Source organism: Lithobates pipiens, unplaced genomic scaffold, assembly GCF_037356315.1.
Source record: "Lithobates pipiens isolate NorthernLeopardFrog02 unplaced genomic scaffold, aLitPip1_a1.2 Scaffold_13, whole genome shotgun sequence".
Taxonomy (NCBI): Eukaryota; Metazoa; Chordata; class Amphibia; order Anura; family Ranidae; genus Lithobates; species Lithobates pipiens.
The window spans coordinates 212,692,083-212,708,351 of NW_027507718.1; the positions used below are offsets into that span (position 1 = coordinate 212,692,083).

A 16,269-nucleotide genomic window follows, 5' to 3' on the forward strand; every position below is an offset into this window, starting at 1 on the left:
CACGTGCAAATATGGGCAGCAGTATGATGTGTATGGGCATGCTTGGCCGAGGGGGTGGCAACTTGCCTGGTGACTGGTGGAGGTGGAGCCTTATGCTCTGCCTACCCTCCTCCGCATGGCTTTTAGAGAGAGAGATCATAATGGAAATTGATATAGCGATTTAATATGAATTGATAAAAATATAATATTGCAATAAAGTGATCCATGCTGCAAACTCATTAAACAGTCAATTTTTTGTAATAGTTTATTTACTGTAACGTTTGCAGTACTTTCACTGAATGTGGACTGTTTAATAAGTTTGCATTGATTTCAGCATGTGACGGTGTGTCCATTAAGGGTGCACGGGCTCCGCCCCTTTCTCCAGCCACCCTCCCATATGAATAATGGATAGATTCATGCATAGCACCCCCTATTCAGGCGTTTGGACATCGGGCACCTGAATTCCAATGGTGAGGGGGTATTTTTGAAGCACCCGATTAGAGCCATAGGCTTCAAAAAAGGTCAACTGCGAGCTCCGAGCATTGTGCTCGCAGTTCACCCAGGTGTGTTAGGTGTGCCTCTCCATCAATCGGGAATCGCGGGTGTGTTACCTGTCACCTGATTAGCTGAAACTACAAGCGATGTGATTGGATGGCTATCAGGAGGAGGAGAGAAGACACATGGAGGACACAGCTCTCTGCCGTCACCCGCTGCCCCTCCTAGATGGGTTAAGTGAAAGGCTGGGCCGGGTCACAATATTGACTTTTGATGGGGCACAGTGGTGCCAATTTTTTTTTTTTTTTCTCAGAATTTTAGACTTCGAGCTCCAGCCGTCACAGGCATGTGCAAAGTGCTCCATGCATGCTGAAATCGATGTAAACTCATTAAAGGCGCGCCTCCCACCCCCCCCAAATTTTTTTTTTAAGTCCACTATAAATACCCCCCCGAAAGGTGCCAAATGAGCCTAAAGAGGAAGGGGTGTGGTTTACAGATAGAGTGGGTCTTAGGAAGGGGTGGGTCATATTAAAATTGGGGATGCATATGTTTAGTCGTGCCTAGAGCATCACAAAACCTACACACACCAATGTCTGTAGCTACCGTGAATAACTCTTAAACTTGCACTGTTTAGGAAAGATTTACCATATACGCTTACGCCTATGTCATCGGCACATGCACACTTTGGAAACGGCAGTTTCTAAAGGGCCTGTGTCGTGACCGCAATGCGCACGGGAGTGACGTCATCACGGCTCTGGCCAATCACAGTGCCGGAGCCCGGGAGCCTGGAAATAACTCCGGGAGACATGTCGCCGGTCACATCGGTGTACAGGAGCTGCTGCAACAGCATTGATTTTATGGTAACTATTTCATAATGAGTTAGTATGCGATGCGTAGTAGCTCGTTATGTCTTTTTTTTTTTTTTTTTATCTTGCAGGGTTTTTTATTTTTATTTTTTTATTTTTTTGGTGGGTTTACAACCACTTTAATGCAGAGAATGCATTATGGTAAAAAAACCTTTAGGCCAGTGATGGTGAACCTCGGCACCCCAGATGTTTTGGAACTACATTTCCCATGATGCTCCGGCACTCTGTAGTGAAGATGACTAGGCAGATTCTGTTTGTCCTTGTTACCATTGTCACAGAGGAGAAAGCTCCATTTTTCAGCCTCTGACTAGAAAGGGGTAACCAGAAAAATCCAATGGGGACACCTTTTTTTCTACTGACGGAAAAGGAGATTTCCTTTACTTTGTACAGATTTTTGCTCATTCCTATTGAGTCTCTGAGATGGGAAATCAAAAGAAATCTCCGGGAAGGCAAAAATGTATTGATGGAATTTAACCTTTCCCTGCTGTATCCAAAATGATTAAAAAAAAAATTTGGCTGTACATTTATTTAAAACTGCAGTTGTACTTCACAAACCATTGATTTACAGCAAAAAAATTTCAGTAACTGAGTTGACCTAATACCCAAACATTTTCTGTGACAAGTGTACCATTTGGGGGCAGGCATTCCTAGAATTCTTATCTCTCTGCTGTTGTAATTGGGTTACTGACTCGAGCCCTGTATAGTCTTTAGGAAACTTTCGACCTTTGCACGTGTAGTGCTCATGTAGACGTTCTGATTAAATGCAGCTTTTTCTATTTGAATGCAGCACTCCTCAGACACATGCATTTGAATGGAAAGCATAATGCTTGACAAGTAAATGGTGCATTTAACCTGCTATGTCTGAGGTTTTACTGCCTCAATGGGACATGTTTTTCTTCATAGATGCAGCAACCCAAAGCAGTTGAAACAGTCTCTGATCTGACATCCACACTACTTCTTTGAAGTTAAAGGGGTTGTCTATGTTCACTTTTTTTAAAATGGAAATAACAAACTTTTTACTTGTCTGCTCTGTGCAAAACCCTTGCAGCCCTGATCCTCTTCTCTTCTTCTAAGGGGGCCCTGCCACTGCTCCTGGCTCCTCCTTTTCATCAAGTGCCCCCACGGATGGCTGCTTTCCATGGGGGCACCCATGCAGGCACGCTTCAGAGTCCCGCTGCTGCGTCCAATGATAGACACCGGGACTCGGCCCCGCTCCCATGTCACTGGATTTGATTGACAGAGCAGCGTGAGCCAATGGCTCCTGCTATCAATCTATCCAATGAGGACATTGCTGGAATGGTTGAACTCTGATAAGAAAAAAGGGGGCTCTGGGGAGCAGCTGCAGCAAAGGTTTTTAATTTGAATTGCTTAGAATGCAGGTGAAAAACTTGAGACTTTACAATCCCTTAAAAGGGATACCCTGGATGACCATTTGTTTTCCTGCACTTGAAATGCACAGCTACCTGACTACTTAAAAATGTTACTTTCGTTGTGTTTTTTTATTTATATATTTTAAGACTGGCCTTCCACTTAAAGCAGTAGAAAACCACTTTTTTTTTTTTTTTTTTTTTAACCATGTAATGGTATAATGTGCTAGCATGCATTAAATCAGGGGTTGAAAATTTGCTTGGAATCTAGAAGCCAGCTAAAAAAGTTAGGAGCCAATGTGCATCCCGGTCCTATGGAAATCCAGTGCCCCCCCCCCCCCCTCCATCTTGGATTGGTTCCATCGCATTTCTAAGGTGGCTGAGATGGAAGAACTAATACACCAAACGAAAGATTCCCCACTAGGCTACTGGAAAATTTGGGCTTGTTGGCATCATTTCCGAAACTCATCAGAATACGCATCATTACTTTCCTAAGTCCTGGCATTTTCATATTACTTTTTTCCACTTTCTTAGGGCATGTACCTAAAGCATGCACCCCTGTCAAGTAACATGTCTATTGATGTCTTTTCATTAAAAGAATACACAAGAATGTGAACATCTACTATCCTTGATATTGGGTTAACCTACTATTTTTCACCTTTGTGTTTATAAGTCTGTAGGGTCATTTAGTGCTCTAAAGTTAGTAAAGTTATTTCAGAGTATTGTACCGTCATAGGGGGTTTTTACACCTCATAGAATTGTCACGATTGAATGACTTATTGTGTACCTGTTGTACTTTACTTCTGTTCAACATTCTGTAAACTACTCATAACTTTTTCAATAAACCTTTTTTGGGAAAAAAAAAAAAAAAAAGTTAGGAGCCAGGTCCGTGACGGCGATCTGGACCTGTCCTGGACCTGACATGGAGACGAGTGAGGGGAAGATGGCTCCCAGTCCCCCCACCTGTCTCCAAGTCATTGCCCATAGCTCTTAGAGGGACATTTTTATTTATTTTTTTCAAATAACTTTTTTTTTTTTTTTTTTTTTTTTTTTTTTTGCATTTTAGTGTAAATATGAGATGTGAGGTCTCTCTGACCCCAGATCTCATATATAAGAGGACCTGTCATGCTTTTTTCTATTACAAGGAATTTTTACATTCCTTGTAATAGGAATAAAAGTGACACACATTTTATTTTTTTCACTGTTCTTTAAAAAAAAAAAAAAAGTTATAATAAAAAAATAAATAAATTTAAAACGTGCCCTGTCCCGCCAGCAGTGTTCAAACCACACATGTGAGGTATTGCTCCGATCGGAAGAGTGAGAGCAATAATTCTAGCCTCAGACCTCCTCTGTAACTTAAAACGTTCAACCTGTAGAATTTTTTTAAACGTCGCCTATGGAGATTTTAAAGGGTAAAAGTTTGTCGCCAATCCATGAGCGGGCGCAATTTTGAAGCATGACATGTTGGGTATCGATTTACTTGGCGTAACATTATCTTTCACAATATAAAAAAAAATTGGGCTAACTTTACTGTTGTCTTATTTATTTTTTTTATAAAAAATTTTTTTCCCTAAGTGTGCTTGTAAGTCCGCTGTGCAAATACGGTGTGACAGACAGTATTGCAGCGACCACCATTTTATTCTCTAGGGTGTTAGAACTCCTAAACATGATATATATTTTTTATTCTAAGTAAAGGGAAGGAGATAGGCAGGCAGGCAGGCAGGCAGGCAGGGGAAGCTCCATAAGCATTGCTGGTTTATCATTACAACGGCCACCACAAGAGGGTGCCAGATCCCAGAAGGAACCATAGGATCGCAGAAGGCCTCAAAGCCGGGGGCTCAATGGCCGGCGGCGGCGTGGCCCAACGCGATCACGCCAGGGGGGTCCACGAAGACAGGATAACCCCAGCTGTGCTGACCCAGGCGCCAGGTCGCTAAATCTAGTTGCAAATGCGACCTGGCGCACATCCTCCTACCATTTGATTGGCTGCACCACGATGTCACTCCCGCACATGCTCATGGGGTATACCGATCATGGCAGGGAGCTCTGAAGAGAAGGCACGGGTATGCTGTCCCATCAGGGTGCATGCGCCGGTGATGTCACCGGCTGCATGCAGTGTGAATGTCTCCCCCAACCATGCAGATCTGGGTGATATTCACTGTACTGTAATAAGGCTTACCTGTAGGTACAAGTTCAAAAAAAGGGGTTTACTTCCACTTTTACACTGGTTTAGTAAGCTTCTAAAATGGTCTGTGTACCCCTAATTAAAATGGATCCATACCAAACTAAAATTACATGTAAGCTTTCGAACAGTGGTACTCTAAATGCTAGAAATGAATAGTGCATACATTTCTGGTGTAGTGGAGATGAGCTTAGAATTCACTGGTTGCATACTATCCAATCCTTGAGCAGCGTAGAGCTACACTATCATTCACTTCCTATGTCTTCTCGTTAAACATTTTTATTACTGTCAAAAGAAGAAGAAAAAAAAAAAGGAACTAGTGAGTGAAACATATCCGCTATCTGAGAGCATGTTTTTATAATTTTACTAAACTTTAAAGAGGAACTATTGTTACAATCTTTTTAAAGTTCTGCCTTCCTATTGGACAATGTACATGTAGTAAGTAGGGGATTGGAGTGATCAATACACAGACTCAAACAATAGGCACTATCATCCCTTAAATGGACACAGAAGAAAAACCATATTGAGGGATATGGGACTTTAAGGGTGCTTGTTAATATAAATGGATATTGCACTAAATGTAATATATTAGATTTAAAATTTTACAGAAAAGAATAACAGTCTATTCCTTCATACAGTTTTCCACGCTCCCTACTATGGAGTCCCTGGGTGCCCTACACCTCATGTAGCTGCTAACAGATTTATTTTCTGAATTTCTGGTTTGTTCTGTATTCCATTTTTTGCTTTGAAGTCTTTGTACCCATGGACCAAATAGCATGTGAAGAGACCTGGCTCTACACAGCTTAGACAATCATTGCTGTCAGCTGCGTGAGATTATAGGCTCCCAGTTATCCATTTTAAAAGAAGTTTCTTATGAAACATTGGTTTTAAAATTGTATACAAAATATTTATACCTCTCTCTGTGGGTGATCCAGCTTAGTTGGGAGATTCCTGCGGGCGGGACCCTTTGTGTCCAGAAATTGTTACCCACTGTAGATCCAACTCTTGAGTCCCCAAAATATCGGGGCTAGAACTTCTGGTTGGGAAACTCCTGCTATCTACATGGATGCATCTATAAATTCCACACATTTTTCTGAAGGAACCATAAGGCGAAACATGTGATTGCGTGGAAAGCTGTATGAAGTAACACATGTGTTTTTTTTTTTTTTTTTAAGGTTCTTTTCTGTAATAAAAACTGACTAAAAGTCCCAATATGTTTTTTCTTCAATGTACCTGTAGTACTTTTATCCTGGTTAGCTAGGTGCTTCCTGAAACTTGGTATAAAATCCAACTTGCCCCCACTCCCATCCTTCCACAGCGTATTTGACAGCAGCTAAGAAAGAGATGGATCTATCATAACTGAGCCTTTTCTTGTGTCAGATCTTTTTCCAAAAAGAAATTGTAGCAAGAAAGACAGACGGGGCCGACGCCTCTTCTTCTCCCCCCTGCATTGTTCCTGTCTAGGGAAAAGTGCTCTGACTGAGACCAGCTATAGTTGGTTATGATTGATCTGTCTCCCTCCACGTTGTCAGATATGCTCTACATGGTGGGGATTGGCCTTCATAACTAGACCTAAGCAATTAAGCCAGGAAAATGTGAATTGAAATTCGTCTGGTGGAGCAGTTAGTGGCCAAATTTCAATCCATATGTGTGTAGGGAGGTTGTACAGCAGTTGGTCTACCGATTGACTTCTATACAATGGCCCTGTCTGTTTTTCCCTATTCAGTTAGTGCCTGCAGGACGGATCAGTGTATTCTGATGGTGAAGGAAGTCTTCCCGCTGTCGGAAGATAATAGCTCAGCAGGAAGGATTTCCCCATCCACATGTGGATAATGACATTGACTTGAGTCAGTTTTCTTCATTCATCCTGCTGGTTTAACCAAAAGAACCGACTGATCTGTGGGCTGCCCTAAGGAAGCACCTAGCTGCATAGGATGTTTCTAGCACACTCAAAAATGCCTTGTCCTATGTATTCTCATGCCAATGTCTTTTTTTTTTACTGGTGCTTTCTGGAAAACTATGAATCCTATTTGTCAATGTATGCATCGCATAGTAGCCCATTATGTGTCACTTACTTGACACAGGAGCCAGCAAAGTCACCGCTGTCCCCTGTAGTCCGGCGCATCCATCTTCTCGGTGGGGTCTCGCTGCTCCACCACTGTCATTCGGCGAAGTTGCGATGACATCACTCCAGCACATGCGCACGGGAGTCGACAAGCGCGGCATCTTCGCCGTTGACGGTGCCATGCTCAGTGCGCCTGCGCGCCGCTGTCTATGGTGCATGCGCCGTAGACAGCGGTGCCTGTCTTTCGGCAAATATCTCCTAAACCGTGTAGGTTTAGGAGATATTTCTTGGACCTACAGGTAAGCCTTAATCTAGGCTTACCTGTAGGTCAAAGTGTGTTGTAAGGGTTTACAACCACTTTAAGCCTTATTATAGTATAATCATTTGAACTGATAAGTTATAGTTATCCACTGATCACGGGTCATGACAATAAGTAAGGGTAAATCTTTCCAACAGAGCCTTGGATAGCTGTAAAATCCCTTAGAGATTCTCCTCCTTCACCTCTATCCAAAACTTTAAATCCAGGCATTTTAGTTAAAGCGGAGTTCCACCCAACTTTACTACTTGGGCCTAACCTAAAGACCACCCATAATTTTTAAATATACTTTATTTATTTTTAATTTTTTGCCTTTTTATGAAGTACAAAGCTGTACTTCCATCTTAGCTTCGCAGTGGCGAGGTACATAATATCCTCTTCTGCCTCTCCTTGTACCCCCCCCCCCCCCCTGCTGCCTTCTGGTACGTGTGTGTGTGTGTGTGTGTGTGTGTGTGTGTGTGTGTCAGTAGATGATGGGACCATTTAGCATGCACAGTAGGAAACCGGGTGCGCAAATTCCACTGTCGGTTTCCCTTAGTTGCAATGACCTGCACTCGAGTCGGTGGACAAATCGGCCTCAGGTGTGGGGGCGCTTACATCGCGGGCTCCCTGGACAGGCAAGTGTCCTTTTTAAAAGCAGCTACAGTATTTTAAAAAAGGGGGAAAAAAAAGAAACTTTGACGGTGGAACTCCGCTTTAAAGAAGGGAAGCTTTGTTTCATTGTTGATTGTGTGGGCATCAAGTAATGACATTGTGCTGCTCCTGAAATTTTAATCTAAGTTGCCATCATCAATCTTCCTCATAGGAATATTCAGATGGCAAAGATATTTCACAAATCTCTATATGCCCAACTTGTGATGGCATCATTCTAATAATTCACCTACAGAATTGACAGAAGTCATGCTCATTAAATATTCAGACAGTGCTATATGAATAGTTATTACAAAAAAATGGTGCATTGTGCAATAGGGCTTTTGCTTTAAAGTGTGTATGTGTGTGTATATATAATTTATTTACGTTTTACACTGGTGGTCTCCTTTTCAGAGTGCTGTTGAAAGGCGGCTGGGAGGTAATATGTAGCTTCCTCGCCTCCATTAAACATGAAAAGCCTGAGCAACTTGGCGGGGGGCTCTACTTCTTTTAATTGGAGCAGATGTGAGGTAGCCAGGTGTAAAGACAGTGGAGTCGTTTACGCCCCAGACACCCATAGAGCAGAGCGGGTTTTGTGGACACATGTGTCATCCGCCATAAACTCACAGATCACATGTTAATCAGAACGGAATGCTCCCTGTGTGAAAGGGCAGTTAAGACATGGTTTTACCACTCCTGGTTTTACCATGCCTGGCTGCATTTGTGAATGAACCCTAATGGCTTGTGAAACTATAGAATACAATTAGTGCCAGCTATCAAAATTTCAGTCAAAGCTGTTTAATTTGTGCAGCATTACAGCCGTGGCCAAAGCTTTTGAGACTAACCCAAAATCATTTTAACAGTCTGCTGCTTCAGTGTTTTTAGATCTTTTTGTCAGATGGTACACTGAATTACAAGCTTTTCATAAGCGTCAAATGCTTTTATGACAATTTTACATTCAGTTTATGCAAAGAGTCAATATTTGCAGTATTGGCCCTTCTTTATAAAGACCTCTGCAATTCGCCATGGCATGCTATCAATCATGTGTGGGCCACTTACGACTGATGAAAGCCCATTTTTGCATAATCAATGCTTGGAGTTTGTCAGAATTTTGGAGGTTTTTTTGGTTCACCTGCCTCCTTGAGGATTGACCACAAATTCTCAATGGGATTAAGGTCTGAAAAGTTTCCTGGCCATGAACCCAAAATTTCCATGTTTTGTTCCCCAAGTCACTTGGTTATCACTTTTGCCTTAAGGCAAGGTGCTCCATCATGCTGGAACAGGCATTGTTTTTCACCAAACTGTTCTTGGATGGTTGGGAGAAGTTGCTCTTGGAGGCTGTTTTGTACAAGACTCGCCTTTTTTCTTCTCCAGACCAGGTTTTTTTTTTCTTCCAGTTTCCCCAAACAATGTGAAGGGGGATTCATCCTAGAAAAGGACTACCCTAGTCTCCAGCAGTTCAATCTCTGTACCTTTTGCAGAAAATCAGTCTGTCCCTGAAGTAGCTCCTTTGTTGCCCTTCATGACACCAGGCCATCCTCCAAAAGTCTTCACCTCAATGTGCATGCAGATGCACTCACACCTGCCTGCTGCCATTCCCGAGCAAGCTCAGCACTGGTGGTGCTCCGATCCTGCAGCTGAATCAACTGTAGGAGACGGTCCTGGCGCTTGCTGGAATTTCTTGGGCACCCTGAAACATTCTACACAAATGCAGTGGAAATGTTTTTTATAGGTTTACGTTTATTTTCATAGCAAAGAGGGACTTCATCTGATCACACTGCATATTCTCCAGAATGTTATGAAAATTGGCATAAGTGCTGAGGCAGAAATATATGTGCCATTCTTAAAACCTTTACCTATGGGTGTACTTTTTTGTGTGTGATGTGTGGTGGTGTTTTTCTTCTCCTTCTCCTTCTTCCCTGTTTTACTTACCTGCTCTGTGCAGTGGTTTGGCACAGAACAGCCCCGATCCTCTTCTCGGGTCCCCTGCCTGCACTCCTGCCTCCACCCCCTTGACCAGTTCCTCCATAGCAAGCCCCTTGCTATGGGGGCACTGGTGCATGCTTGTTGCAGAGCACAGCTCTATGTCCATAAGACACACAGAGCCTTGGCTCAGCTCCGCACAAGCTCTCTACTCATGGGCTCACTGGCTGTGGTTGACCGCAGTGTGAGCCACTGGCTTCTGCTGCTTTATCACAGCCAATGAAGAGAGGGAGACCTGGGACAGCTGAAGTTACCATGCACATTACTGGATTGAGAGGTATTTTTTTTTATTTTTTTATTTTTTTTAGAACGCATGAAGGTTTTAATTATACTAAAATCGGCCTTTACAACAACTTTATGGTGCACTCAGAAGATGAGGAACATGAAGCTATTGCCCAGTTTTGGTGGCTGTCTATGGGTTTTTACCTTTCCTCTCAAAGATATTTATTTATTTTCTCTGTCCGCTTGGCTTTATCTTGAAACCGTGAAAAGGTAAAAAAAAAGTATCAAAAAATGTTTTCTGGTAAACCACAAAACGCTCACTAATCATTATTTTGCCATTTAAACTCAAGCCTTCACCTTCAGCCTATGTTGTATAGGCTTCTGAAATTGCTTGCTCTGATGTGACCTTCTCAAAGTGTCCTTTAAATGCTATATTGTGTCAGAGCCTGCCTTATTTTGGATGGAGGATGTCCAGCATTGTCTAACTCTTTCCTCCCCAGCCTTTACCGTCTTTGCCCATCCTTTTTATTTGTTAGATTTCAGCCCCTGTGATAATGGATGCTCGTATGTGGTCATTACCTAGGGCAGACTAAATACAAATACAGTGTGCCTAGGAATGTACACGCCTGATTGACATCCATAAATCAAGACATTTTGGTATTGGCAGAACTTGCTTGGTCAGGGTTGATGGCTCTTGAGAGGAATACTGAGACGGGGTGCTATAATGTTTTTAGGAAGCTGTGTTCAGCACCCTGCTGGGCCCTTCAACAAGCCACAATCTGCTTCCAGTACGTATAGACATTGAGGTCATTGGGCCTAAAATAAGGTATGTAATGGAAATGCAAGCTTTTTAAAAATGTCATTGTTTTATGTTTCTTGTGGGGAAATTGAGCAGTATGTATTCCTGTCTAATATAAGAATTATTTCTTGCAGGTTCGGCTGTTTGGCAGTTGATTGCATCTTTCTTGAAGCTTCCCATCTCTGGAACGCATTGCATTGTCGGAGCAACAATTGGATTCTCCCTGGTTGCCATTGGTACACATAGCGTGCAGTGGATGCAGCTTGTCAAGATTGGTAATTGACATTTCCTTTATTGAGTGAGGGTATGTGGAATACATTTCAAGAAATATCTGGGCTAAACATGGTGTATGTGTCACAATATATAGTGCAGAAGAGGTTTTCTTTGTTACGATTCTCTTCCCTAAATGCACAACATTCATTCGCATGTACTTGCTGTGTGGGTAGGAGACATGGTATCAAGAATGAATATAATCTATTCACAAAAACGCACCGTATTTATGCTCTATCTTTTTATATAATTGAACTTTTTGGCATACAATGTACTATTTCTCTTAATTTTATGTTGGCACAAAAGCAACTTTACATAAGCGTTTACTTTGATCAGGTCTCTCTGGCCTATTTATATTCAAGTTGCCTGATTTTTGGCTGTACATAAATCTTTATATTTGGTGACTGAGCAGAACTAATGGATGATAAAGTGTAAATATATTTAGGTCAGATGCATCCCTTTTTGGAACTAGGTTTTCTTTCTCACCTATTCAGCATTTAAGTGGCTATTGATCAGGCGGGACTCTCTGATGCATCCTGCAGGAAGCTTGTTTATCTTGTCATGACCCAGCCTGTCAAAAAGGGAAACCATATCATATCCACAAGCAAATTTGTAGGCAATGGTTGATTTTGTGTAGGAAGCAAGACACCTAGAAGTGCAGCCTTGGCCATGTGTCATAAATTTTGTGTAATAGTGATTTGCTTAAACCATCTCACAACATTTTGTGGTAGGTTTATAAGCTCAGCAGTTACATGGACAAGGAACGTCTATAATGGCTCTGGGGATTTTTCCTGTCTGTGGGCTACTTCACATCAAATGATATTTCCTGTTCAAGTAAATTAGAATTTTCTTTTCATCTCTTCTTTGCCACTAAACCCTTGTCTGGAGTCCTTTACATCTTAATGTATTACTCGATAGCTGAGGTTTATTTATATCTTGGCATCCGTTAACTGTAGCCAGCCTCCTCAGATGTGAAGAAACTCTTGTTACAAAATAGAGGATGTCTTTAAAAAAAAAAAAAAAAAAAAAGAATGTAAAGCGAGAGACATTTCTGTTAGATTAAGCATTAGGCTCCATGCACACTGGCTTAAACATTGTTTCTACATGAGTTATCCTACGTATCCATGCACATTAGAATTACAGGCATAGTTTGAGCTCCACTTTTAGTCAGTGAAAAAATAAACCCCACCTGGTTCATGTAACTCTCCTAAACCCATCTAAACTTTGTACAAAAAAAGCTTCTAAATATGAGGGTGTTTTTTTTTTTTTTTTCTCCCCCCCCCCCAAGCCCAGTGTGTATGGAGCCCCTTAGTCTTATAATTAAGTGTGTTTTTTTTGTTTTATTCATTAACCACTTGCCGACTGGACAATTTCACCCCCTTCCTGCCCAGGCCTATTCCCAGCTTTCATCTGTCTTCTTTTAAATGACAATTGCGCAGACATACAAAGTTGTTTGAGATTGATAGAGCTTTCTTTTGGTGGTATTTAATCGCCACTGGGTTTTTTATTTTTTGTTAAATGGGGGGGGGGGGGGAATAAAACATTTTGAAAAGGAAAAAGATTTTCTTTGTTTTGATATAAGGTTTTGTAAATAATTTTTCTCCTTCACTAATGTGCACTGATGGGGCTGCACTGGTAATCAGGACCTTGATGTCCCCTGTGTGGATTGCTGCTTATCGGCTCTCCTCTTCTCATGCAGTTTCAGCATGAGAAGAGGTTTGCCGATAACCGGCAAATTCTGTTTGCACTGTGATTGAACACAGCTGGTCAAATGGTAAAGAGCTGCTGTGATTGGCTCTTTACCCCGATCTGTGATCAGCTGATTGCAGATCCCTGCCAATGCTTCAGCATGGGAGGAGGTCATATGATGCTCTCTTGGCAATATGCAGCCGCACTTTAGCTGTTCAGCTATAGAGTGCTCATGAAGGGGTTAAATTGCTAACCCATTGATTTTAAATTTTTTTTTTTTTTTTTTACTTTGCTTTGAAGTTGGTGCCTCATTTAGTTTCCATTTTCACCTGAAGCTCACAGAAGCAGTAGCATGTTTCCATGCATTTTGTTATGCATCGGGCTCTGCTTTTCTGTATAATTTTTATTTTATAGGTCATTTCCTGTGATATGGTTTCCCTCTGGGCACACGTTCAGCTGGTTAGTTCAAACATGATTGGTGTTAGAAATAGGGATCAACGATATCGTTTTTTTCAGTGCCACTACGATACCGATATTTTAGGCCACCTCTTCTGTTGATAGCCTATATTTTTTTTTACCAATATTTTGTACATTTAAAAAAAATAATTTTTTTTATCACGGTTATTGCTGTCACAAGTAATGTAAATATCCCTTGTGACAGGTCCTTGTTTATGGAGAGTTTGGGGGTCTATAAGTCCCCAAATCCCTCCTGCGTCCTTTTTGAGTACTTTATTTTTTAAACTGGTGCCTTTTTAAGGTAGTAAGTAATCTGGAAAGTGATGTCATGACATTGCTTCTGGATTACTAGCTTCATTTGGGTCTTCGGCCAGCTGGCGGAAGTGCCGGCAGGTTGCCCGAGTGGGAGGTGGGGGGGTACGTCCCCTCCTGCTTGTAATAACAGCCGATTCGCATCAGTTGTTACAATAAAGCGGACCGTCTGCTCCAAAGAATGGTACTGGGGTGATAGCTGCAGGCATCACCATGGTAAAACCCCTTGCAGCAATATCAGTCTCTTAGAAGTATCGGTAAAAAAAAAAAAAAAAAAAAGTAAATGTCTACCGCACTGATAATCGGTCTATCCATAGTTGGAAATATCAGATCAAAGTTTTCAGGAATCTTTTGTAGCTTTGATGATGCAACCTACCAGCCCCACACTTGTGCTGATTCAAGAAAAATATATTAGCAGTCATTAGGCAATTGTGGATAAAAAAAGGTCTTGTGTTATCTGAGACTTACTACTACAGCGTGCTTGAGCTACTAGCTGGTAGTGGTGGTAGCTGAAGCTACAGGAATAAAAAGCAGGGATGTTAAATGATTCTGTATCCCTAAGACCCATTTCACACTGAGGCACTTTACAGGCGCTCTATCTAGCACCTGTAAAAACGCTTCACCTGTCACTCAAGTGTGAAAGCCTGAGTGCTTTCACACTGGAGTGGTGCGCTGGCAGGACGTTCAAAGTCCCACAAGCAGCATCTTTGAGGTGCTGTATATAGCCGATTCAGAATTTTCGTACAGAAATTTCCAAAGGAACAAACTCCATAATTTTTCTTGTATGGGAACAGAACTAACAATTTTCATTTTTAATGTTTACCGTTTTTGTACAAGAAAAATCCATAAAAGACTGCCTATGATCAGAAACCATAAACAACAAAAAAAGCCTTTTTCGTACGAACGTTCACCCGATTTTCATAGTGCACCCCACTTTAGGCCTTTATTGTCCCCCTATCAATAGTTAAGTAAGCACTGCTTGAATATACCTGATGCCAATCTCTTGATTTTTATTTTTTATTTTTTTGCCTTTGAGCATCACAGCCGAATTTCAGTATTTGACAAGAGTAGACTTTGGACTGTAACATGGTCTATTACATAATATGGCATGTAATCAAGGAATTTGCTGGGGCAATTTGTACAGTGGTCTGAAGATTTTGCATGCTAGGTTGAATGCATGATTTTAATTGACAAAATTGTATTGTGCATTGTTTTTAATTTTGAGCATATGGACTGTATATATATTTTTTTCTTAAGTATTTTACTCTTGAATCTCCATTGCAGTTGCTTCCTGGTTCGTTTCACCCTTGCTATCCGGCCTGATGTCTGGTGCTCTCTTTTTGTTGATTAAGTATTTCATCTTGAATAAGGTAAATCACATTATTATCCTTACACTTGTTCAACATTCATTCCTAAAGCCAAGTGCAAGTGGCGTCTTCAAACTTGCACTAAAGTGAGTAGCGTTGTATTTACTGCTTAAAGCAGTACTAAACCCAAATCTTAGATGTGATGGTTGCATTTGTTTTTGTTGCGGAACTTCAGTCATTTTTTCATATTTCCATCTATTAAATCTTCTGCCCTTGTTTTAACTTTGGATAGGAAAACATTTCTGACAGCAAATACCTTGTACAGCTCACTTTCTGTTTGTCTGGTAAAAAAGCCTAGGCTTATGACATCATGCACAGCAGCTCTCAGAGATTGTCAGGAAGAGAGGGGGGATGAGTCATAAGCGGGCCAATGAGAGCTGTGGAGATGGAGGTGGGCCTCTGTAAATCCAGGTAGTGAACACAGCAGCTTTAGCTGCCCACAGTTAAAATGGTTGAAGCCAGACTCAGTGGAGGGAGATTTCTGCAGCATATTTGGCAAGTACAGAATCACAATATATATAAAATATGCAAAGTGGTTGGAGGGAAGCTTCAGAACGGCAAAGATTGTTTTTATTATAAATTATGTGAACAGACTGCAGTTCCTCTTTAAGCTTTCTCTTTTATTTTCACTAAATTATCTTGCCAGTAAGTGGTTTTTTGAATTTAACAAACTGTCCTGCAGATGTAGCAGAGGGTTAGGATAAACCATTTACCACTGATGGGTACTCTGGATTAAAAAGCTTTTATCTAATGTTAAGCTTTTATCACAAAACGAAGAAAAAAATAGTTTACTGTAACTGCCTAAAAAGTAAGAGCTGGAGTTTGGCTTCAATTTGTTAGTGTATTTAAAACTGCTAATTCATCCAACACTTCCAACAGACTGACAATAGTACTGTCCAAATATAAGATTTTTGGTTTTAAATCGCATACTAGTACATACTAGCACATTATGAGAGACTTGCCTGAAAAGGAAGCTCTCCAGCAGCTTGCTGTCACCGCCGGTGATGACGACCACTCCCATGTGTCCACGTGGGAGTTGCTGTTTGTGGCACGGCCATGAAGGAACAGTACGGGTATGCTGTTCAAATTGAGCCTGTTGGTGAAGTCCAACTTGGTGCAGCTTCCTGTGGTGATCTGCTCTTTTTCTGAGTTCAAAGCAGCGTTGCCTGTTGCTTGTGAATCAGCAACTGACCACACCCAGTCCACTTCTTCCCTGATTGACACCACTGCCGGGACATCCCTTGTATAACCCCTCCCACTCACTTCAAGCC

The 16,269-nt window shown here is 41.5% G+C and overlaps 1 protein-coding gene across 1 annotated transcript in view; it reads left to right on the forward strand.

The window, feature by feature from the left end:
• The window catches only part of SLC20A2 (solute carrier family 20 member 2), a 72,149-nt gene that overhangs the window by 25,146 nt on the left and 30,734 nt on the right, over positions 1-16,269 (forward strand). The window contains 2 exon segments of the mRNA XM_077476183.1: positions 11,039-11,179; positions 14,916-15,001. Coding sequence (XP_077332309.1) covers positions 11,039-11,179; positions 14,916-15,001 — 227 coding nt within the window.